The sequence below is a fragment of the Tenrec ecaudatus genome, chromosome 7 (assembly GCF_050624435.1).
Source record: "Tenrec ecaudatus isolate mTenEca1 chromosome 7, mTenEca1.hap1, whole genome shotgun sequence".
In the NCBI taxonomy this organism is placed as follows: domain Eukaryota; kingdom Metazoa; phylum Chordata; class Mammalia; order Afrosoricida; family Tenrecidae; genus Tenrec; species Tenrec ecaudatus.
Genome location: NC_134536.1, coordinates 61,827,678 through 61,852,670, shown reverse-complemented (window position 1 = coordinate 61,852,670; position 24,993 = coordinate 61,827,678). Strand labels below are relative to the sequence as shown.

The window sequence follows — 24,993 nt, the reverse complement described above, 5'->3', positions numbered from 1 at the left end:
ACATAACTAATAGGCTAAAATGCTAGGTTAGTTGTTTATCTACAGTTAGAGTGCTCTTTTCTACCACTAGTATTAAAAGCCATTCTCTTTCCATTAGTTATAAAGAATGAAGTACAGTAACTAAGACTCAGTATGCCTTTCACATGTAACCTACAATTGGTGGTGATCATTTATTACCAACAATAAGATTCTGAAAGACATTTGATAGGTTTGATGTCAACTTGGCTGGGCCAGGATTCTCAGTCGTTTGGCAGTTAACACTTGATAATCCCCTATGACCTGATATTACATAATCACAGCCAATTAGTTGTAAGATTAGGGCGGAATGAAACTCCCTCATTCAGGCCACAGCCCTGATGTAATCAACTGAAAGGAAGTTTCCTTAGAGGTGTGGCCTACTTCCAATAAAACCAGACACTTCAGAAAAGACTGCTTGCTTTTTGCTGGGTCTGGATCCTATCTGGCTCATCCACAGGCAGCTCTCTGGACTTGAGTCAGTGACGTGCCATATTGCCTAACATCCTAAGAGTTATCAACAGCCTGCCATCTGACCTGTTGACCTTGGATTCATTTACTCTAGAGCAAGAAGCCTGTCATCTTCCTGACATCCTTGGGTTCATCAGCTCCTGTACAATAAGGAGAAGCTGCCAGCCTAACATCTGACCCAGAGACAGAATCTGTCTAAACTTGGGCTTGCCTGCTTCTATAACTGTGCTAGCCACTTTTTAATATCATTTTCTCTATATAAATAAGCAAAAGTGTCACTGGTTTGACTTCTCTAGAGAACACAATCTAAGAATGACATACAAATATTCTAAACAAACCAATTTTACAAGGTGATAATAAAAACCTTAACCATTGTAAATGTAGCAAAATGTATGAAGCCTTAATAATTAATTGTCTTACATAATTATGGAAATCAAGTCTGAAATAACCTCTCTACCTCTACAATTCAGAAGCATCCCCTCTATCTATTCTAGTAGCTGGAAAGAAAAAAGGGCCTATCAATAAAGCAAGTACATAATCTGATAAAGGATGAAAACATCACTGACCATTGCCCCAGCTGATCCTTGAGGGCCCCATGGTGATATGCTCAACACCAGCTCCTCCCCAAATCTTAATACAAGACTCTTTGTTTTAGCTAAATACTAAATCAAAGCCAAAATCAAATACCCACTAAAAACATGAACTAATTCCATGTGCTCTATTTCAACTACCAATCTTTCTTTTGTTGCTATGAGTTTTTGATGCTATAACTCCAGAAGAATTACACTTGAGTTACTATAGGTCAGATTGATATCATTTGTATTTAAAATATGCCTTAACTGGCTCATTTAATCAATTGCAAGTGTTGAAAATAAAATAGTGAAAAATACAGAGAAAAGCAATCCTCTGGCAGTTAGGTAAGCGCAGTGCACTCAAGCAGACTGTAACTTGTATTGACTCCACAGCACAGAGCAGAAGCCAGACAGCATTCCCAAAGCTTTCATCTTCAGAGACACAAACTGCTGCATAAACTCACACCAAACTCACTGCCCTCAAACCGAGTCCAACCCATCGTGACACTTTAGAGCAGAATAATAACAATCTGGTCAATATTTTAAGAAGATTAATCCATAGCAATGTTTAAGAGAGGTTAAGAGAGGTTGCCATTCAAGCCGATGCCCAAGCATGGTGACCCTATAGGACAGGGTAGAACTGCCCCTTCTGAGTTTCTGAGACTGTAACTGCTTACCAGAGTAGAAAGCCCCACCTTTCTCCCAAGGAGCAGCTCTTGGTTTAGAACTGATGACCTTGAGGATCACAGTCCAATGCATAGCCACTAGGGTGGTAGGCAGGCAAAGAGAACAATTAGAAGATGATTGTTTAAGTTTAGGCACAGTAAAAACTTAAAAGATAAAAAATGCTTTGAAAGAAAAATTAACGAGACTTGGAAAGCAAGCAGTGTAAATCGAACTATAACATCAAAGATATACAAAATTGGAGAAGATACCTTAATAAGGTCATTTTGCTGCTGCTGTGTTTTCTGTATCTGCACTCAGTAATAATAAAATTACAGAAGCAAATACTAATATACAAAAACCTAGCTGGAAAATGAAATATCACAGCAATGATCATATAATCTGTAGAGTCCTTTTTTAAAAATCATTTTATTGGGGGTTTGTACAATTCTTATCAAAATCCATTGTGTCAAGAACATATGTACATTTGTTGGCAGCATCATTCTCAAAACATTTGCCTTCTACTTGAGCCCTTAATATCTTGCTACTAATTTTCCCCCTCTCCCCACTCCCCCCTACCTCATGAACCCTTCATAATTCATAAATTATTTTGTCATATATTACACTGTCCGACCTCTCCCCCCGCCTTCTTCTCTGCTGTCCCTCCCCCAGGGAGGAGGCTATACGTAGATTCTTGTAATCAGTTCCCCATTTCTACCCCACAGTCTCTCCACCCTCCAGGCATCGCCACTCTCACCATTGGTCCTGAAGGAGTCATCTGTCCTGGATTCCCTGTGTTTCCAGTTGCTATCTGAGCCTACGTACATCCTCTGGTCTAGCCAGGTTTGAAAGGTAGAATTGGGATCATAATAGTGGTGTGTTTCTTCCATGTGGGCTTTGTTGCTTCTGAGCTGGATGGCCACTTATTTATCTTCGAGACTTTAAGACCCCAGACACTATATCTTTTGATAGCTGGGCACCATCAGCTTCCTTTACCACATTTACTTATGTACACGTTTGTCTTCATTGATCGTATCAGGGAGGTGGGCACCCATTGATAAGATTTTTAGTTCTTTGATGTATGATAACTAGACTCTTCTGAACCTTGTGGTCAGACAGGCTGGTTTGCTTCTTCCATGTGGGCTTTGATGCTTCAAAGCTGGATGGCCGCTTGTTTATCTTCAAGCCTTTAAGACCCAGACACTATTAACTTTTGATAGTCAGGCACCATTAGCTTTCTTCACCACATTTGCTTATGCACACGTTTGTCCTCAGTGATCGTGTCAGGAAGGTGGGCACCCACTGATATGATTTTCAGTTCTTTGATATCTGTGTAGAGTGCTTTTTGCTCAGGCTCTGGTCCTCTGGATTTTTGCTGTTTTCCACTTTTTTTTTTTTTTTTTTGTAAAATCAAGGCCAAAGCATTTAAAATACTTTAATTGTATAAATTACATTATTCATTTTATGCTCTCTATCTTTTATTGTCCTTTAGCACTTAAGTCATTATTTCTCTAAGATGGTTTGAGGAAAACATTAAATTTAATAAGTAGAATTATTAATCTCATGTTTTCCTCTTCTATTTACCTTTTCTTTACTTTTTAAAATTAGGTTAACTTACTAGATAACTAGGTCTACACAAAAGAAAAAAGAATTCTGGAAATGGTAACTATGTAGTAAGTGACTTAACTAAGAACGTGAATGTTATGTAAATTTTATATCAAGAAAACTACTAAAAAAATTTTAAAAAACAATAGTTACTTTAAAATGAAAGAAAGTTGACCAATGGCTACCGTGGATGAAAGAAGAAGAGTTTTTGCTTACAGGGCTTAGAGTTTATGTTAGTCATGGTGGAATAATTTGGAAAAAGGCTATCAATAATAGTTGCATAACAAAATGTATAAATGATGGCACTGAATTACATGTAAAAGTTGTTGAATTAGAAAACATTTTCTTTGTATATTTTTCCATTTAAAAAAATAATAATTTTACTAATGAGTACAAGGAAGAAGAAAATGTTCTGAAATTGACTGTGGTAATGATTGTGCAACTCTACTTAACATGACTAAATTATTGAATTGCATGATATGTGGATCAAGTGCCAATAAGACTGTTAGATACATATATTTAAAAAAATTAGTTTAGCTGACAAATTCACCCAACCTCTGAATTACGTAAATGGAAAAAGTACAAGACAGTGGAGCCATGAAAGTGGCACCATGAAAACAGAGATAACATAGGCCAACAACTCGCCCCCCCCCCCAGAAGAATTCACTGCAGAGGACAGCACTGAAGCTACACTCAGGGAGAGGGACATGTCTGATCAGAGCACAAAGGAGCAAATGAAGGGGGAGAGTAGAGGCACACCCTGGCCCAGCAAGCCCTGAGAATGATATTCCTGCTCAAGCAGCCAGTGCATAAACAGGACCCTAGGGCCAGCCCCATTACAAAACAGTGTCCCTCACTGACCCATAGCACTACAAGGGACAACACTGGAGACACAGTGCAAAAATTGTGCCCGATTTGACCCCGCCACACTGAGGCAAAACACTAAGGTATGCAACAGGAACAGCAAAAGGAGCAGAGCAATGAAGTCCCTAAGGAATACTATAAATAGACTTTGGGGTCAGGGTGTGACTCCCCATCAGGCTTGACTGGAAAACACTCCTAAAGGTCAACAGAACTTGAACTATTTATAGGCTTTTCATTTTGTCATTAGTTTTGTTATTTTTTTTTCTTTTGTTGCTTTGTTTTGCTCGGTCTTGTTTTTGTGCGTATTATTATCTCTGCAGGTCTATCTAGATAATATAGGCAGGATAAATAATCTGGAGGAGGAAACAATGGGACCAATGGTTCCTGGGGACATGGGAGAGGAGGGGCTGGGGAAAGGTAGTGGGTGTTAAACCCACGGGCAAGGGAACAACAAGTGATCTAAAATTGATGGCGAAGAGAGTGTAGGAGGCCTGGTAGAGCTTGATCAAAGGCAATATAACTGAGAAGAATTACTGAAACCCAAATGAATGCTGAACATGATAGTGGGACAAGAGGAAAGTAAAAGGAAATAGAAGAAAGAACTAGGAGGCAAAGTGCCTAGTTTATAGAGGTCTAAATACAGGCATGTACATATGTAAACGTATTTATATAGGATGATGGGGAAATAGATCTATGTGCATATATTTATAGGTTCAGTATTAAGGTTGCAGATGGTCTTTGGACCTCTATTCAAGTACTCCCTCAATGCAAGGACACTTTGTTCTATTAAACTGACATTCCAAGATGCTCACCTTCCTGACTCGATCGCAAAGCAGGTGCATAAGCAAATGTGGTAAATAAAGTTGATGGGGCCCAGCTATCACAAGATATAGTATCTGGGGTATTAAAGGCTTGAAGATAAACAAGTAGCCATCTAGCTGAGAAGCAACAAAGCCCACATGGAAGAAGCACACCATCCTGTGTGATCACGAGGGGTCGATGGGATCAGGTATCAGGCATCAAAGAACAAAATAATCATATCATTGTGAATGAGGGGGAGTGCAGAGTAGAAATCCAAAGTCCACCTGTAGGCAACTGGACATCCCCTTACAGAAGGATTACAAGGAAGAGACAAGCCAGTCAGGGTACAGTATAGCACCTATGAAACACACAACTTTCTCTAGTTCTTTAATGCTTCCTCCTACCCACTATCATGATCCCAAACACAGGGAATCCACGATAGATAAACCTCTCAGGACCAATAATGAGAGTAGTGATACCAAGAGGGTAAGGGGAAGGTAGGGTAGAAAGGGAGAACCGATCACAAGGAGCTATATATAACCCCCTCCCTGGGGATGGACAACAGAAAAGTGGGTGAAGGGAGGCATCAGTCAATATAAGACATGAAAAAATAATAAAAATAATTTATAAATTATCAAGGGTTCACAAGGGATGGAGGGGTGGAGGTAGGGGTGGGGGGTGTAATGAGAAGCTGATACCAAGGGCTCAAGTAGAAAGAAAATGTTTTGAAAATGATGATGGCAACAAATGTACGAATGTGCTTGACACAATGTATGGATGTACGGATTGTGATAAGAGTTGTATGAGCCCCCAATAAAATGATTTAAAAAAAGAAAATGATGACAACATATGTACAAATAAGCTTGATACAATGGATGTATGGATTGTTATAAGAGCTATAAAACCCCAAATTAAAAAAAAAATGTTAAATAGAGGTGAGGGACTGTGGTAACAATATAGTATTCAAAAGAGTTACAGATCCACTACTGGAGCCCTGATTGTTTAGTAGGTTATGCTTTGGGCAGCTAACTAAAAGGCCAGCAGTTTGAATCTACCAGACACTCTGCAGAAAAAAGATGAGGCTTTCTGCTCCCATAAAGATTTATAGCCAGCCGCAGAAACCAATAGCTATGAGTCAGAATCAATTTGACGGCAGTGAGTTTGGTTTTGCGTTTCTGCAGTAGTCTGCCCCTATACCGATGACAGCCTTGGAAATGCTACGCAGCAGCTCTACTCTATGCCAAAACAAATCAAAATCGACTAATAGCAATGGGTTTACATACCGCCAAAGGATTGCTATTGTCTGCATTTTTCTCAATTTCATTTCCAACAGCTGCAGTTGATTAGAAGAGCCAATTAAGGAATATTAAATACAAATGACATAAATATGAATTATAGTAACTCAAATGTAATTCATCCAGAGTCATAGTATTAAAAACTCATAGCAACAAAAGAAAGAATGGTAGCGAAAATAGAGCATATGGGATTAATTCATGCTTTTGCAATGTTGAAGAAAGTCCAAAAGTCTGAATTGGTAGAAATTAAATAAAGTTGGGGAGAGTAGATTAAAGTAAATAAAAGGGGAAATCTTGTGATTAATGATTTGCATTATTAAATATAATGTTTTCCCAAAACCATGTTTTTAAAATAGCGACCCAAGTGATGAAATGAAACTGAATATATCTAAAGGGAAATCAAGAGTAAGCAGAACATAAAATTGATTCTGTAATTTATATAACTCAAATATTAAACTATTTTAAATGTTTTCGCATTAATTTTACAACAAAAAAATCAGAAAAACAACAAAGAATCATGAATAAAATGTTTCAGCCTACAGTATTAGGAAAGCATTGTAAGGGGTTATGGGTACTGCTTTAACAGGCTTGTAAACAGACTGTGAGCTTCCAAGTACAGGTAAAAAGGACTCAAACAGAACTTAGAAAACCGAAAGTTGGCAGTGCCTATGTTTTTAAGTCTAATTATGAGGTGGGAATGTTAGTTTAGAATAAATTCCAAGAAAAATCTTTACATAAGCAAGAAACTTACTGGGGAACTCACTTTTAACAAGGCTATGTCAAATTTTTCTTTCAATTCTTTAAAATACTGTTTAAAACAAAGGTTTTTTTTGCCTTTTTTCTTTATCAATAAATCCTTTCAAAAGGCATTTCTCTTTTTAATGCAGGTTGTGAAAGAAAACAGTGTTTGTCATAAGATGCTGAAGCATGTTACTATGGAAACTACATTTTAAATGTGAGGAGCATCAAAGAACAATGAGGTGACGAAAATGCCCACATGTAGATGGCTTTAACAAACAGAAATTGATTTTCTCACAGATTAGGAGGCTACAAAACCAAACTCAGGGCACCAGCTCTAGGAGGCCTTCTCTCTCTGTTAACCCACAGTTAGAAGGTCTTGTTCTCCTTGCTGTATCTGTGGTCCCAGGGTTTCTTGGAGACCCTGCTGTGTTTTGCCATCAATCTTCCACTGAGTTTAGGAGAGCCTGAGGGCAGGGTCCACACACCTTCTGTGCTCTGGGCTCTTCTTTTCCAATGGTACTGGTGTCCTCGGAGGAGCCCCGGTGGTGCTGTGGAATAGGTGTTGGGCGGCTAGCCCACAGTCGGCTGTTCAAACGCATCAACCACTAAGAAGGAGAAAGTAACAATTTGCTCCCATAAAGATTCACAGTCTCAGAAACCCTATATAAATCATTATGAGTTGGAATTGACTTGATTGTATGAGTTGATTTTGGTTCGGACTATAAATGATTTAAGGAGCTTGGTGTAGCAGTTACATGTTGGGCTGCTAACTGCGAAGTCAGGAGGTTCAAAATCACCAGCCACACTGTGGGAGAAAGATGACTAAGACACTATCCAGTCCCTATTCCAGACTGTGGCCTACCAACTCATCTTGGCAAAACTACAAGCACAGGGCTAGAAAGGGTACATAGAAAGAGAAATCCGGTGACTGCAGAAAAGATGTGGAAATCTTATTCGCAGAGTAGTGAGATTTGGTTCCAAACTCTTCTGATTCTTTTTCCATAAGCATTTGAAAATCTGTTCAGAACTATCCCTCTTTTGATCAGGATACTTCTACAGAATGTTTGACCAACATGTTCTATAATAGTAGCCAGGCACCCTATCAAAAGATATAGCGTCTGGGGTCTTAAAGGCTTGAAGGTGAACAAGTGGCCATCTAGCAGGGAAGCAACAAAGCCCACATGGAAGAAGCACACCAAACTGTGCGATCACAAGGTGTCGAAGGGATCAGGTATAAGGCATCATCATCAAAAAAAAATCTTACCATAGTGAATGAAGGGGGAAGAGCGGAGTGGAGACCCAAAGCCCATTTATCGGCCACTGGAGATCCCCTCCCAAAGGGGTCTAAAGGAGGAGATGAGTCAGTCAAGGTGCAACATAGCACCGATGAAGAATAGAGCTTTCCTCCAGTTCCTAAATGCTCCCCCCCCCTCCGCCCCCCCCACTACCATGATCCGAATTCTACCTTGCAAGTCTGGATAGAGCAGAGGTTGTACACTGGTGTATATAGGAGCTAGAGGCACAGGGAATCCAGGGTGGATGATATCTTCAGGATCAGGAGTGTGAGGGGCGATACTAGGAGAGTAGAGGGTGAGTGGTTTGGAAAGAGGGAACCGATTACAAGGATCTACATGTGACCTCCTCCCTGGGGGACGGACAGCAGAAAAGGGGGTGATTTAGGAGAGGAGATGGGTTAATTAGGGTGTGAGGTAGTATCGATGAAGAACACAGCTTTCCCCCGGATCCTGGATGCTTCCTCCCCCCAACTACCATGATCTGAATTCTACCTTGCAGGGCTGGATAGGACAGAGGCTATACACTGGTGCATATGAGGGTTGGAGGTACAGGGAATCCAGGGTGGATGATACCTTCAGGACCAAGGGTGTGAGGGACGATGCTGGGAGAGTGGAGGGTGAGTGGGTTGGAAAGGGGGAACTGATTACAAGGATCCACATGTGACCTCTTCCCTGGGAGAGGGACAGCAGAGAAGGGGGGAAGGGAGACTCCGGATAGGGCAAGATATGACAAAACAACGATGTATAAATTACCAAGGGCATATGAGGGAGGGGGGAATGGGGAGGGAGGAGGGGAAAAAAAGAGGACCTGATGCAAGGGCTTAAGTGGAGAGCAAATGCCTTGAGAATGATTGGGGCAGGGAATGTATGGATGTGCTTTATACAATTGATGTATGTATATGTATGGATTGTGGTAAGAGTTGTATTAGTCCCTAATAAAATGTAAAAGAAGAAAAGAGAAAAAAATGATTAGGGCAAAGACTGTACAGATGTGCTTTATACAATTGATGTATGTATATATATGAACTGTGAAAAGAATTGTATGAGCCCCAATAAATTGTTAAAATTAAAAAAAAAAAAGAAAAGGGGGTGAAGGGAGACACTGGATAGGGCAAGATATGACAAAATAATAATTTATAAATTATCAAGGGCTCATGAGGGAGGGGTAAGCGGGGAGAGAGGGGAAAAAGGATTTGATGCAAAGGGCTTAAGTGGAGAGCAAATGCTCTGAAAATGATGAGGGCATAGAATGTACAGATGTGCTTTATACAACTGATGTATGTATGGATTGTGATAAGAGTTGTATGAGTCCCTAATAAAATGTTTTTTTAAAAAAATAGTAGCCAGGCACCATTCAGTTCTTCTGGTCTCCTGGCAAAGGATGTCACTGTTCATGGAGGCGATTAGCTACACATTTCATGTATCCCCCCCTAGTCCTGCACCTCCTTCTTCTGTTGCTCCAGGTGAGCAGAGGCAAAGTGTTATGCCTTCACAGGCTTCTTCCATCTCTCATACTGCACAACAAACTCCAGAGGTAGAACGAAAGCACTATACACAATATTAGGCAAATTAACTGGGACATCTCATGAAAACATGACCCTAAAACTTCCCTGTCAGAAAATCAATCCCAGGAAGAGTCTGGTTCTATATAAGCTGGCTCAGGGGCTGCTCTCAGTGTTGCTATTGGTGTAAATATATGCATATATATATATATATTCTCATAATATTTGCCAATCATTTTTACAGGTATACCACATAGGACATCGATTATATTAATAGGCTGTGCAACCCTCGCCATTAATCAATGTGATTATTCTATCACTCTATGGAGTTTTCAGCCTGTGACCTCCCAGAAGTAGCTCTCCAAACATGTCTGCTGAAGAAGCTCTGAGTTCAAACTGCCAGTCTTTCAGCTAGTAGTGGAGCACCTAACTATTTGTATCACACCTAGGGACCTCAAATACCTGCTATTACAAAATTATTTGGTCTGATGGGAATAAACGATACTGCCTTATGATTTTAATTAATATCTTTCTGATTATTAATGACTGGATATAATTTGTTTTTAACCATTAACCCTCCCGCATTCTTAAAAGTTTCTGTTCAACTCTAGACTATTTTGTTATTGAATAAAAATTATTTAGCTTGAAGAATTCTTTCCGAAGCAGCACAGATTAAAATAATCACCATGTCAGCAACATCCAAGAATGAAAACCACAAATTCAGGTTTATTAATCAAATTATTTTAGCACAAAATAGTAAGTCAAAGTTGCAAAAAGCAAACTTCAAAAAGCAAACAAACCCCCCAAAAAACATTTTTAAAGATTTATTTTTAAGTCAGAACTTACTTATGGATAAAGATGAGGCTTTCTAATCCCATAAAGATTTACAGTCTCAGAAATCCACATGGGCATTTCTTCCCTGTCCTATGGAGTCATAGTGCATCTCTTTTGCAAGTGACATGCGTTAAGCACTACAAGGTTGGTGGTTCAAACCCACCCAATGGGACAAAAATGAGGCAGTCTACTCCCATAAAGATTTACACTCTCAGAAACTCTAAAGCAGTAGGTTCTCAACCTTCCTCATGCCGCAACCCTTTAACACAGCTCCTCATGTTGTGGTGACCCCCCAACCATAAAATTATTTTCATTGCTACTTCGAAACTGTCATTTTGCTACTGTTATGAATTGGATAACCCTTGTGAAAGGGTCATTCGACACACACACCCCAAGGGGTCGTGACCCACAGGCTGAGAACCGCTGCTCTCAAGGGCAGTTCTACTCTGTCCTTTCAGGTCCCTATGAGTTAGAATCAAACCCATGATGGCAGTGTGGGTAGCTAAATGGCTTAGCTACAAACCAAAAGGTCAGGCCATTCAAAACTACCAACAACTCCACAGGAAAAAAAAATGTGGCAGTCTGCTTCTGTAAAGATAACTGCTTTGGAAACCCTGGGGCTAAATTTATTCCACCTGTAAAGGCTGCTATGAGTTGGAATCAATGGACAGCAAGGAGGACTCCCAGCCATGGGGTAAGGAATTTGACTTATCCAAAGAATTTGGTCCATAACCTTAATTCCTGAGATGACCTGTAAGGTCTGAACTTTCCCCAGTGATTGAGTATCTTTAAGGAAGCCTCCACCACATCAGAGGGTTCGTGCTAACAAAATACTTTTAGGGCAGGGGCTTGCAAGGCCAGAAGACTTCCTGCTTGAGATCTCCTGGCTTTACAGGAGTAGGAGGCACTCAATCAGCTATGTGATTGATTGTTCAGGCCCCCAAGAGCTCTGGACGAGAAAGTTGCATGAGCTGCTGCGCAGTGAAGGGTGCTGGTGTGCATGGGAGCATAATGGGTCCCAAGCTAAGACACAGTCGTTGTATGTTGGGACCTCTTTCATATCTCACATCATTGCATTTGATTTTTGCTTGCTATATTAAAATTCCAGATATGCAAGGTCTCTGTCTAAAGTTGTGGAGGCTGCCAAAACCAGATGTATCACGGAATGTGGCAGAGACTCAGGTGTAGTTTGAGACCATGGGGTACCTTTCCTTATTTGGCCTGAGACTATGAAACTGTGTGACAAAGTTAACAGGTGGGCTGGCTTCCTGGACCATGGAGGCAAAGGCCAAGAGACCAAATGACCAAGAAACTAAGAACCAGGGAGAGACTTGGCTACCATGTGGCTGAGAGGCTGAAAACCAGAAAGAGACCTGGCTGCTGGCTGAGGAGACCAATGAACGTATTCTTACTATTTGCTTATCCTGACTTGTGGTAACATATTCACTTCCCTAATAAATCTTATTATTTGTGAAAAAAATAGAAGGAAACTCTAATTTTAAGTATGACCTCGCACTGACAGTGAGTTTTGGGTGTGAGCCATTGTAGTGAATTATCACATCCAACGAAGAAGTGGGAGCCAGCAGGTCAGAACAGAGGAAAGCCTGGGAACCCCCAACCTTATGACAAGAATCTGAATTTTTGAATAGACTTGATAGTCTGGTAGAAGACTGCATCCTTGAACTTGTGAAGTCTGAGCTAGCTATAAGTCAAATTCACTGACACTGAACCTATCCCGATGCATAGTGGACCTATAGAACCGCCCCTGTGGATTTACGAGACTAACTCTTTACAGAACTAGAAAGTCTCATTTTTCTCACATCGAGTGGCTGGTGGTTTTGAACTGCTCACCTTTCACTTAGCAGCTCAACTCGTAACCAGTATACCACCAGGGTTCCTGACTTACTCTGTTGACATCAAAAAAAATAAATCAATAAACTGAAGTAATCGACTACATTGAATTGATTTCTACAGTCTGGTGTCTGAGAAATGAAATTTAACTGGATCCTCATAACCTAACCTCCAAAAAGATAACTAATCTTTCCCATTATGATTGAAAGAGTCCTCCAAAAAGATGTGCTAAAACTCTAGTACTTGTGGATGTGACCCTTTTGAAAATAAAGATTTTTCTTATACTCATGAAATCATGGGGAAAAGTGCAAGTCCTAAACAGAATCTTTCTGGGTGTTTTATTTAAAAAAAAAATGGGGGGTGGTTGTGGTGAGCACTCTGTGAAGCCTGATGTAGATGAATCCACAAACTTAGGGACCTGAGGAATTGGCAGCAGCTACCAGAAGCTAAAAGAGACAGAGAAGGGACTTCCCTGAGTTAGTACTCTAAATTCAAACTTCTTGTCTCTGTAACTACGAGGACATTTTTGCTCTTTAAAGCATTAGATAACTAAGACCCACCACCTCCCTGCAATCACTACTCCCATTTTAATACCTCTGGGACCCAACCAGTGACCTGGACCTGAAAAGCCAGGGTCTGTTCCCATTTATAAAACTAAACAAGGCACAGTAAATTTTTTATTCCAAATGTATTCTCCAAACAAAAGGAACATTATAACAACACTGTAAGTAGTTCTCAGGTACTATAGTAGTAGAGTGTACCCTAACTCAGCTATTGCATAGGTTAACTAGGTCTTGGTCAGGTAGACAGGTAACCTGGACATTGTTTCCTGAAGGAAAAGTTATTCACTGCTTCAAGTATATGACTAAAAAGACTGCCATTTTCCTGAGGTTATTACTCTGAATTCTCTCAGCAAACAACACTGTGTAACAAAAACCAATAATCCATAACTGAATTAACTGACACGTTGAGGTGTGGAGTGTGGAGGGCAATGTGTCTGCTGCGAGTTTCTTTTAAATATATTTTAGCATGCTAAGGTAACAGTAAAATAACAATTTTAATGAGTACATATTAACTAGACCTGTTTATTATTATTGATCTTATCTAGCTAAAATCAAACTCATTGCCACCGAGTCAATGCTGACTCCTAAAGATCCCCCGTGGGTTTCTGAGACTATAACTGTTTATGGCAGTAGAATGGCCAGGCTTTCTTCCAAGGAGTTGCTGATGGTTCAAACTGCTGATCATGTGGATCATAGTCCAACACATAACCACTACACCATAAAGCCACCCACCATTCCCTTTCATCATACTGAAGAAAACAAAAACAAACACTCAAGTCAAGAGAAAGAAAGCTAACTTTCAATGAGAAGTGATTATAAGCCAAGAAGTGTGATACAATTCTGTCAAGTTAAAAATGCTGACATGGATTGAAGTATGTGTCTCTCCCACATCCCCCACCCTCAAAGATAATTTGAAGTCCTAAGCCCCAGGACTGGTAGATGTGACCTTGTTGGGAAATAGTCTTTGAAGATTTTAACAGTTAACATGAGGCCATAGAAGAGTAGGGTTGGTCCTAATCCTACTTCAAGGACCTCCTTATAAAAGAGGGGGTAAAAACACAGAGACTCAGAGGGGCGAGGGTAGTCATGTGAATATGCATCTACAAACTAAGAGAAAACACTTAGGCTTAACAGAAACAGGGAAAGACCAAAAAGGATCTCCCCCTAGTGCCTTCAGAAGGAGCATAACCTTGCCAAAATTGAGAGGCAATACTGTATATTTCTATTGTTGAAAGCTACCTGCATTTGGTATTTGGTTATGACAGCCCTATGAAGCAAATGCACCTTAGACATAAAGAAGCTGACGCTCAGAGATTAAAACTCAAACTCATTACCATCAAGTTGATTGAGACTCATAAGAACCCTTACAGAAGAGTAGAACTGCCACAGGTTACTGTAATCTTTATGGAAGCAAACTGCCACATCTTTCTCCCAAGGAGGAGCGGGTGGGTTCCAACTGCTGACCTTCTGGGTAACAGCCAAACTCTTAAACCACAGAACCATCTCAGTCTTTCGCAAAGACTGGGTAATTTGCATTACTAAAACTCACTGCAATTAAGTCGTTTTCAACTCATGGCGACCTTACAGGTCAGGGTTGAACTACCCCAGTGAGTTTCCAAGCATGTAATTCTTTATGGGATTAGAGCCTCGTATTTTGATAGATAAGGCTTTCTACTCCCATAAAGAACTACATTCTGACTCTTTGGTGTTAGTAGCCCAAACCTATTCCCGCTCTATGGTCATGATTCATTCCTCAATTTATAATGATACAGGTGAGATAATTAAGGTTTTGTGTCAATTTTGCTGTGCTAGGATTCTCAGGAGTTTGGCAAAAGCTTAGGTACCAATGAAAATTATGCAGGGGCTTCAAAACATTTGTGGAAAATAGAATTGAGATAGAGTAATTTTTCCACAAGCTTTTAAAAGCCATTTCATATATGAAGGGTCAGACCCTTTGCTTTCACAAACAACCCCTCTTAAAAAATTATAAGATTCTTTAACGTGTCTTGAGATTTGGTTGAGAATGACCTGGAATATTAGCAGGGAAAGAGGTTTATGGATTCTGAGAATCTGAATAACCTGGGGCTGTTCCAGGACAATGCCTGCCCCAGTAGCAAATCAAGACATAACTGATTGCTCTTTTAAATAGTTTCACCTCCACAGCCGCTAGAAAATGGGGTCTAGTACGAAGAAAAGGTAGTTAGAATAGGGACTAAGGGGGTGTCTTCCCAGTGCCTTCACAACTAAGGGGCTGTCAAGAAACCAGGCAGCCACTGAACCCGTATGGGGAAATCCAGAACTGGGTATATGCAAAGTAAGCCCCCTGAGCCCAGGTGGGAGATCCACCTGGGCTCATAGACTAGACCCAGGCCCATGACATCACCCAGGTGTGCTTAAACTCAGCCAGATCAGTCAATGTCCTCAACCATGTCTCCCGGAGCCGGAGGGGGGGGGGGGGAATAAGAGCCAGGTGTGCAGCTCAGCACACTCACTTGGCACCCTCTCTTGGCCCTCTGGGCCTGCAGTCAGTCTCTTTTACTACTCTGCCCTTGCTCAGGTGCATGCTGCAAAAGGCGCACCTGCATGTCCCCTCAGGGCCCGTCCCACAAATCCTCTTGGCCTCTGGGGATTTCCCAGCTCTGCATGTGTGGGCTTCATGCTCCCCATTCCTGTATTCTTTCCACGTGGTTTTTCACGCCTATTTGCAAGCCACCCCAAGCTTCAGACTTCCATGTGGCCTAGCATGCTTCCCAGAAATATCGTGTTATCTTTTCAAGACTGTAATACCTGAAACCTCCCTTTCCTCCATAAAAACTCACTTGGATTACAAAAGTGCTTCAGGCACATGAATTTTTTCAGTGTGCGAAGCAAAGAACCAAGGAAAACCACTCCTGAAATCTAGCACTAACAGCAATTTACACAGTACACTATTAGAGTTTAAAAAACAAAAAGCTGTTCTTACCAATCGCAACCATTTATCACACACTTGTTTTCACACTCCAAGGAAAGCCCTTCCTACACCATTGTTTATACACATACACACACAGAGAGACACAGTGGTAGAGCCTAGCAATAACCCCCATCTGTCTGAATTCAAAGTCCCCATTCTTTCCCACTTCACAATCTGAAATCAAATCCCTGCTTTATCATATTTAGCTTTTCTACTTCAATCTCTATTTTATATCTAGACTACTAAATTTGTTTATTTTATACCTGCAGAATATGTTCGATAGTTTCTATAAGAACACATTTTAAAGATTACATTGATAAATTCTTTAAAATAATTGATTTTTTACTAATATACTTTTTCTAAGGTCTAAGTATAAAAGGTATTCTTACCAATAACAACCATTTACTGCACATTTATTTTGATGCTCCGAGTGAAAGTCCTTCAATAGTACTTTCAGCTTTATTTTCAGTCCTGTATTATTAGCATAATCCTGCATTAACATTATTCCAGAGAAAAATAAGCCACACTAACAACAGAGGCTCGCCAGCCAATTAAATCCAATTTGCTTAGAGTTGGACTATGAAGTGGGCAATTTTTATGGATAGTTTTAGGAGAAATGAAATCACTCCACTGATGTCCTTGGTAGGATGCACATTGACACAACAGAAAATCCAGCTTTTCTATCACAACCCACCAATCAGTACTGACGGAAAGGAGTTGCAGCGACCAGAGGTACCTGAAGGCACTACCTCGTCACCAACTAGTCTTTATTCTTTACTGTTAAGCGGGGATAAGGGAAGAGCTAAAGGCGTTTCCAGTTACACCTAAATTATTACCAAAGCAATCCATAACCGTCTTCCCTCATCATAACACACACAGGAAACTGGTACGCAAAACCAGTATCTCCCCTTAAGCTGTAGTCTCTCCCTTTTGCTGCCTTTATAGGAAAACCAAGGAAATCTTTATGGCCTACTCTTTTCTGCCTCAGGCAGTAATAATGTTTAAATAAGCTTCTGGAAATACAAAGATTTTATCACTTAGTTTTCACATAAACTAAACCCTACTACCATTGGGTCAAATCTAACTCATAGCCATCCTATAAAGGATTTCCAAGAGAAGAGTGACTGGTAGGTTTGAGACACTGACCTTGAGGTAGCAGCCCAGAACATACCCAATGGCCCTACCGGGAGACCTCACAGAAACCATAAAGATGCCTGAAATAGAGATGGAAATTGAGCTGCCATATGACCCAGAAATCCCCCTACAAAGAAACTGCAAAGATGGTTAATCACCATTTGATGGCAAATCAAGAGAAAAACGAACTCTATGCCATCAAGGGGATGCCAACTCCTAGGGACCCTGCAGGACACAGAACTGCCCGTGTGAGCTTCTGAGGCTCTTGACTCTTTCTTGGACTAGCAACCCCTGTCTCTCTCTAGGTTAGATGGCTAGGGAAGCGAAAATACAACAAATGATCATAATAACACCACTCAAAGCATCACCAAATAGAGAGAGATTTTAAAAGTTTTTTTTTAATCACTTCTCAGCCTTTTGGCTAAGATCAAGTGTAAAAACCACCCTATAAAGAAACAGCAAACACCTTTAAATGATGAATCCTGCCATTTCTGAACTCTCTTGCCAAGTTGAAGTCAGTGCCCTCATAGCGACTCTTCAGCTCAAACCTGGACTTCTGGGCCTTTAGAAATAAATCAAGACTAAAGCGAAAAGAAACAAACCAAAAAAAGATGCCTGAAACATACAAAACCCAAACTCACTACCATTGAGTTGATGCCAACTCATAGAGACTCTATAGGCCAAGTTAAAACTGACCCTGTGAATTTCCAAGACTGTAACTCTTTAAGGGCATAGAAAACCCCATCTTTCTCCTACAGAGAAGTCGGTGGTTTTAAACTGCTGACCCTGTCATTAGCAGCCTGGTGCATAACCACTATGACACCAGATTACCTACATCCTTGGAAAATTCAGTGGAGGCTTAATCTAAGTGGAGACCCTGAAAATGGGTTAGGGGTCTTCTGCAAATGGGGGTGCGCAGAATTTAAGCTCTAGTACAGCCTCAATCATTTCACATTCTCACCATTTAACTTACACACACACAAAAAGGCAATTAAGAGTGTAGCTTCCTATAAAAAAAAATGCACTGCCTCATCATCTCTCAGCTGCATACTGACAACATTCTCTTTTCTTTCCTTTCAGTTTCAGAGGACAAACTATTCCACTTCATATTCAAAGCCAGCTATGTTTGTGATCCATGTAGTGTCCCAAATTTCTCTTTCACTGACCCACTGATCCACTATTAACTCTGTATTCTTTACTGATTTTCCCCCAACATTACTAAAGCATAATCAATATGGAACAAACTGTAGATTTAAAGCATAAATTTTATTGATTTTTTAATACAGGTACATCCATGCAATCACCATGACAATATAACAAACACTTCAATCATATCCAAAAATTCCTCATACACTTTCATATTACATCCCTGTCTCCATCCTTATTCTGCTGTATGTTACTGTAGATTAACTCACTCATGATAGAAACTAAAGTGTATAATAAAAAATTTAATCTTGCCCAAAGAGAAGTCTGACTTCGGAGACAGAATCGCTATGCTCTTGAAATGCCATGCCTTGTATGAGTGAAGGCTTTGAACTATGCCAGAAATTCTAACGATATGACTCAAGACTGGGGGTTTGGAGAAACCAGGTATCACTCTTACTTCCAGAAGGATGGAGACTAAGGTTAGTGTGTTAGTCTGGATAGACGAGAGAAACAAATTCAGAGACTAATATGTGTATAAGAAAGAGGTTTATACACAAGACCAATTAAATATTGAGAAAACATCTCAGCCCAGTCCAGATCAAGTCCATCAGTCCGCTATTAGTCCATACGTCCAATACCAATCTATAAAGTCCTCTTCAGACTCAGGAAACACATGCAATGTCGTCAAATGCAGGAAGATCACAGGCCAGTAGGTAGGAAGTCTTATGGATCCAGTGGTGGTGTAAGCATCTCAGCAATGGTAGGGGTCTCAGGTCTATGGTTCCTCCAGGTCCAGGGTTCTTGCTTCCATCAGCATAGCCCCATGTGTCTTGTAAGTAGAGTCTCTCATGGAGTCTCCCACCTCCAAGAAGGAAATACAGGCATTCCCAGAATCCATAGAAGGTCATGAACACACAGAGGCCTCACTGGCTATGACCCAATTGACAGACTAGACTCTACCCCGTCACTCTTAATCTTTTCAAGTCCCAAATTGACACCAGATTTTGTAACTATCACAGTTGGTCTGGAAATTTGGAAATTTTCTGTACTGTTCACTATGAAAAGTACAATAACTAAAGTGAAAGTTCAGTGAAGAGCTCAAAAGCAGATTTCACCTGGCAGAAAAAATACACAAACTTGAAGAAAGGTCAATTCAGATTATCTATTCTGAGCGACAATAAAGCAGCAGACTGGAGGAAAATAAACAGTCTCAGAGACTTTGACATATAAACATATGCAACAAAATTTGTATGAATTGTTCACTGTAAAACATGGTCTGCTCTCTATGTTTTTATCCAATTTATAATAAAAAGTTAAGAAAAAACTTGGAATCATGTAACTTTAGACTTTTGATGAATGTGTTCTATTTATTCAACAAACATTTAAGGCGCATCTGCAGAAGAAAGATGAGGCTATCTGCTCCCATAAAGATAGACAGCCTTGGAAACCCTATGTAAAGTCACTATTAGTTGGAATTAACTCCATGGCAGTGAGTCAGAGTACTATGAGCAGGATCCCTGGTGGTGCAGTGGTTAAAGCACTCCACTGCTAAACAAAACTGGTGGGTTTGAGCCCACCAGCTTGTCCATAAGAGAAAGATGTGGTAGTCTGCTTCCATAAAATTCTACAGCCTTCCAAAGCCCATTTGTAGGCCACTGGACATCCCCTTACAGAAGGTTCTCGGGGAAGAGACGAGGTAGTCAGGGTGCAATGTAGCAACGATGAGACATAGAACTTTCCTCTAGTTCCTAAAGGCTTCCTCCCCGCCTACCCCACCCCCACTATCATGAACCCAGTTCTACCTTACAAATCTGGTTAGACCAGAGGATAGACACTGGTACAGCTAGGAACTAGAAACAGGGGATCCCTTCAGGACCAGTGGTGAGAGTGGTGACACTGGAAGGGTAAAGGGAGGGTGGGTTCAAAAGAGGGAACCGATTACAAGGATCTACATATAACCTCCTCCCTGGGGAACAAAGAACAAAAAAGTGGGTGAAGGGAGACATCGGACAGTGCAATATATGACAAAATATTAATTTGTAAATTATCAAGGGTTCATGAGGGAAAGGGGAAGGGGGAGCGGGGAGGGCGGGGAAAAATGAGCTGTTACCAGGGGCTTGGGTGGAGAGCAGATGTTTTGAGAATGATGAGGGCAGTGAATGTACAAATGTGCTTTACACAATTGATGTATGTATGGATTGTGATAAGAGTTGTATGCGCCCCTAATAAAACGATTAAAATCTTTTTAAAAAATTTATACAGCCTTGGCAACCCAATGGGGTAGCTTAACCCTGTCCTATCCATTCTCTATGAGTTGGAATCAACACAATGGGGTGGGTGTAAGTATTCTGATGTACCGGGCACTATGCTACAAACTAGGGTCTTAAGGACATGGGTCTTATACTAAGAACTTCCATGTAAGTGAAGCGGAAGCATGAAACTGTAGGCAAAGCATATAATAGCTACCAAATTTGACAAAAATGCCTAATATTATGGAAAACATTAAATATTCAACAATTTAGATACAGATATTTCTAATGATGTTAGTTGCCATCAAGTAAGTTCAGACCCAAAGCACAACAGACGAAACCCTGCCTGGTTCTGCACCATCCTCACAATTGTTCCTCTGCTTGAGCCCAATGTTGCAGCCACTCTATCAATCTGTTTTGCCAAAGGCCTTCCTCCTCTTCACTGCCTCTCTACTTTACCAAGCATTATGTCCTTCTTCCAGGACTAATCTCTCCTGATAACATGTCCAAAGTATCTAAGACGAGGTTTTGCCATTCTTGCCTCTAAGGAACATTCTGGGTGTACTTCTTCCAAGACAGATTTGTTTGTTCTTTTGGCCGTCCCTGGTACTTTCAATATCCTTTGCCAGCACCACAACTCAAACCCATGCATTCTTCTATGGTCTTCCTTATTCAGCGTCCAACTTTCACACGAGTATGAGGCAACTGAAAATGCCACGGCTTCAGTCAGGCGCACCTTAGTCCTCAAAGAAACATCCTTGCTTTTCAATAATCTGAAGAGGTCTCGTAGGGCAGATTTACCTAATGCAATATGTCTTTCGACCTCTTGAAATGTCTAATAGATGCTACTTATTAAATCTTTATTTCCACCTTTATTACAGAAGCAGGACTATCTGGGTAGTACAAATGATTAAGCACTGAACTACTACTACCTGAAAAGTATCTTGGAAGACAGGCCTCGTGATCTGAAAAACCTACAGAAGTGCTGATCTGTGCACAGTGGGTGGGGGTGCTGCCAAGAGGGAAAATCAACTCTGTGGCAACAAACAAGTGTTTGAGAACTCATATATTAAGAGTAGGCCTTCTGCACCATAATTACATGGAATTTTAGCCCGATTTTCTGATCTGTAAAATAAGGATATTAAAAGTACCTATTTCAACAGACTGTTGTGAAAATTTAGTGAATGAACATTTAGCAAACCTGGCACCTTACTAATAAATACGTATGCAGCAACTGTTATACATGGAAATTAATTTCTCAAATGCATGATAGTCTCCTATCACAAAAATCTAAATTTCGGAAAAAGTAATTAAAATACATAAGACCTAATACCATCTCCTTTTCTCCATAAAGATATACATCAGCCCTATAATTTTTTAAAACGACATTAGATTGTCTCTTAATTTGGTATTTATAAGACTATAAGTCATAATAGCATTTTGAAAATGTTCAAATATTACTATAGCTCTTCTTATCTAACATAAAATATCCTTACATTAACATGTATGAAATGACCAAGCATTGTATATATTAATAAAATTATTTCATATTAAAATAAATCACTTTTAATAAAATAACAATTCAGATACACTTACTGCAATCTCTCTACAAGCCGACATGGATATTCCTGTGCCTTCAATTTGCTTCAAAGCATATTCCTTTTCATCTTTTCTGCACATGAACAAAAAAATATGTATTATATTTTCTGTGCATTACTTTCAGGTTGAAAATTGTAACTACAAAAACAATGGTAGTGTAGTAAGTCGTCTCCATAAGTAAACACTCTTGCTATGCCATGTACTGCTTATTATCTTTTAAAGTATTTCAAATACAGAAATATGAAATACCAAAAGAAATTCATGTCACAATGAAAACATTAAACTGAGTCAAAACACAAATTTCAAAATAGAAAAACAGAACGGGATACTAAACACAGCACCAGTTTCAAGGAATAAACTCCTTTCAAGGGAAGTTCAATAATAGTGATAAATCCCCTACAATTACTACCAGTATCAGATGAGTGACTAATACACACAGTAGCCTCAGAGGATTGACACCACGCCCAACCCAAGGCCCAAGGTGAATGCCCAGGTGTCATTCATATCATGAGCTATTTTGACTTTTGATTGTGTTAGAGACACAGCAAGGTATCACCATATCATGACGGCTTTGTCAAATGTAGCACTGACAACATCACATCTGTATTACTCAGCTATTCCTCACGTTCCCCAATCAGTGTTTAGGAGATGAGAAGGCAGTTTATTATTAATAGTATCCATTTAAAAACACTTTATTAGCCTCCATTACTGAACACTCTGATGAGAAACACAACAGAGGAATCCTGTAAAACGCGAGAAAAACATGCAAAAAAACTTCACATTCTTAAAGAATCCAGACTTCCGGGAGTTTTTGAGTCTGGAGGAATCCCTGAGACTATACTGTGGGTTCTTTGAAGTCATTTTGAAACTAAGCATAGTTTCAATGAGTGTATGTCACCCTCCAGTACTACATTACTTTATAAATATATACGCAAACACATACACATACATATACAGGTACAAGACCAAAGGATAAACAGCTATTTGAAAGAAAAGAAGAGAAGGCTGAGCCTCCGGGGAATACATGACAGAAACTAAACATATGGAAGTGCAGCAAGTTAACAGAAATACCAAGAGTCTGAATATAATGTAAAGAAAGTAACCAATTTCCCTGATCATGAGGTCTAGAAATGGTGAAATGGAAGTTTTATAGTGTATAATTCCACCAAAAATAATTTATTTTTTAAAAAAGGATTACGTGCCTTTTAAAGTTTTCAAAATCATCTATGTTTTGAGCAAATAATTAAATGATGGTTACTTTCTCCCATACATTTAAAAATTATATTCATTTTTTTCCTTCTAACAAAAGTTATTCAAGAAAGAATTAAGCATTTTGATAAACAAAAAACAATTCTTAAGATGAAAGTAATTCTTTAAAATGTTACAAGAGTGTTCTGGCAGGGGTCAGACTCAACCCAGGGATGTATATACAGCAGTGAACCAAAAAGAAGGGGGGAAAAGAGTACATGGACAGTGGAGGAGCAGGGCACTAACCCACAGGGAGGATATTGTTTATGTCTCCACAGGAAAGTGAGAGAGAGACCAGACCTCAACCTGATCCGCCAACCCTTGAGGGCAACATACCAGCATAAAGCAGCAAAGAACAGTGAGGTCTTCAGGGCTGGCCCCAATCCCAGCTACATAGACCCCCTCCCCCAGAAGATTGCACTACAGAGGACAGTATTAAAGACACAGCCCAGGGGTAATGGTGGGTCTGCATAGACCATAAGGGACCAAACTAAATGCAAGGGAGGGGAGGGGGAGGGAGGGAGAGGGAGAGAGAGAGGGAGAGAGAACTGCATCCTGGCCCACCAAGCCTCAAGGAAGACATTCCTGCTCCTAGCAGCCAATGCACAGAGAGGACAGTAGGGCCGATCCCACCAGGAGAAATGACTTCCCTCGCTGACCCAAAGCACTATGGGGAACAGAAATGCAGACACAGTGGGGGGGTTGTACCTGGTCTGACACACCCCGGTGGGTAACAAGGGAGCGCAACAAAGCAGCAAGGAAAGCAAAGCAACAAAGTCCCCGAAAAAAGACTTCGGACTGGGGGGAGAGGCACCTCATCAGACCAGATCAGAAAATATACATAAGAGTTAGCAGGCAGACCTGGAACTATTTATAGGCTTTTGTTGTTGTTTTGATATCTTTTTTTCCATGTCTATATGAGAAAACAAGGGGCCAACAGTTCCAAGGGAAAAGGGGAGAGGAGGAGGCTGTGCAAAGGGAGGGGTTGCCAACAAATCCAGGGACAAGGGATCTAAAATCGATGGTGAGGAGGCGTAGAATGCCTGGTGGGGATTGATCAAGTGCAATGTAGCTGAGAGAATATACTGAGAGTCAAATAAAGGTCAAACATAATAGTGGGGCAGCAGGAAAGTAAAAAATAGAGGAAAACTAGGTGGCAGAAGATGTTTATAGAGGTATAAACATAGAGATGTGCATATGTAAATATATTAAATGTATAATGATAGGGCTATAGCCCTATGTGCAACTATTTATATATGTTAAGTATTAAGGTAGCAGACAGACATTGGGTCTCTACTCAAGTACTCCCTGAACGCAAGAACACTTTTAATAACCTGGCATTCTGTGATGCTCACCTTCCCAACATGATCCCTGAAGTCAAAATGGTACAGAAAATGTGAAGAAAGGTGATGGTGCCCGGCTATTAAAGAGTTAGCATCTGGGGCTTTAAAGGCTTGTAGTTAAACATGTGGCCATCTAGCAGGGAAGCAACAAAGCCCACATGGAAGAAGCACACCAACCTGTGTGATCACGAGGTATCCACAGGATCAGCTATCAGGCATCAGAAGACCCAAAACAAACACCCATATCGATGC

At 40.3% G+C, this 24,993-nt stretch overlaps 1 protein-coding gene across 4 annotated transcripts in view; it reads right to left on the bottom strand.

Annotated features, from left to right (window-relative positions):
- CDK19 (cyclin dependent kinase 19) overlaps window positions 1–24,993 on the bottom strand; it is a 186,982-nt gene that overhangs the window by 103,436 nt on the left and 58,553 nt on the right. For 3 of the 4 annotated variants that reach the window (XM_075554673.1, XM_075554670.1, XM_075554671.1), the window contains one exon: window positions 22,148–22,223. The exons of the other annotated variant lie outside the window; for it this stretch is intronic. In XM_075554673.1, the coding sequence (XP_075410788.1) occupies window positions 22,148–22,223 (76 nt within the window). The remainder of the gene's footprint in view (window positions 1–22,147; window positions 22,224–24,993) is intronic. 4 annotated transcript variants of the gene reach the window in all.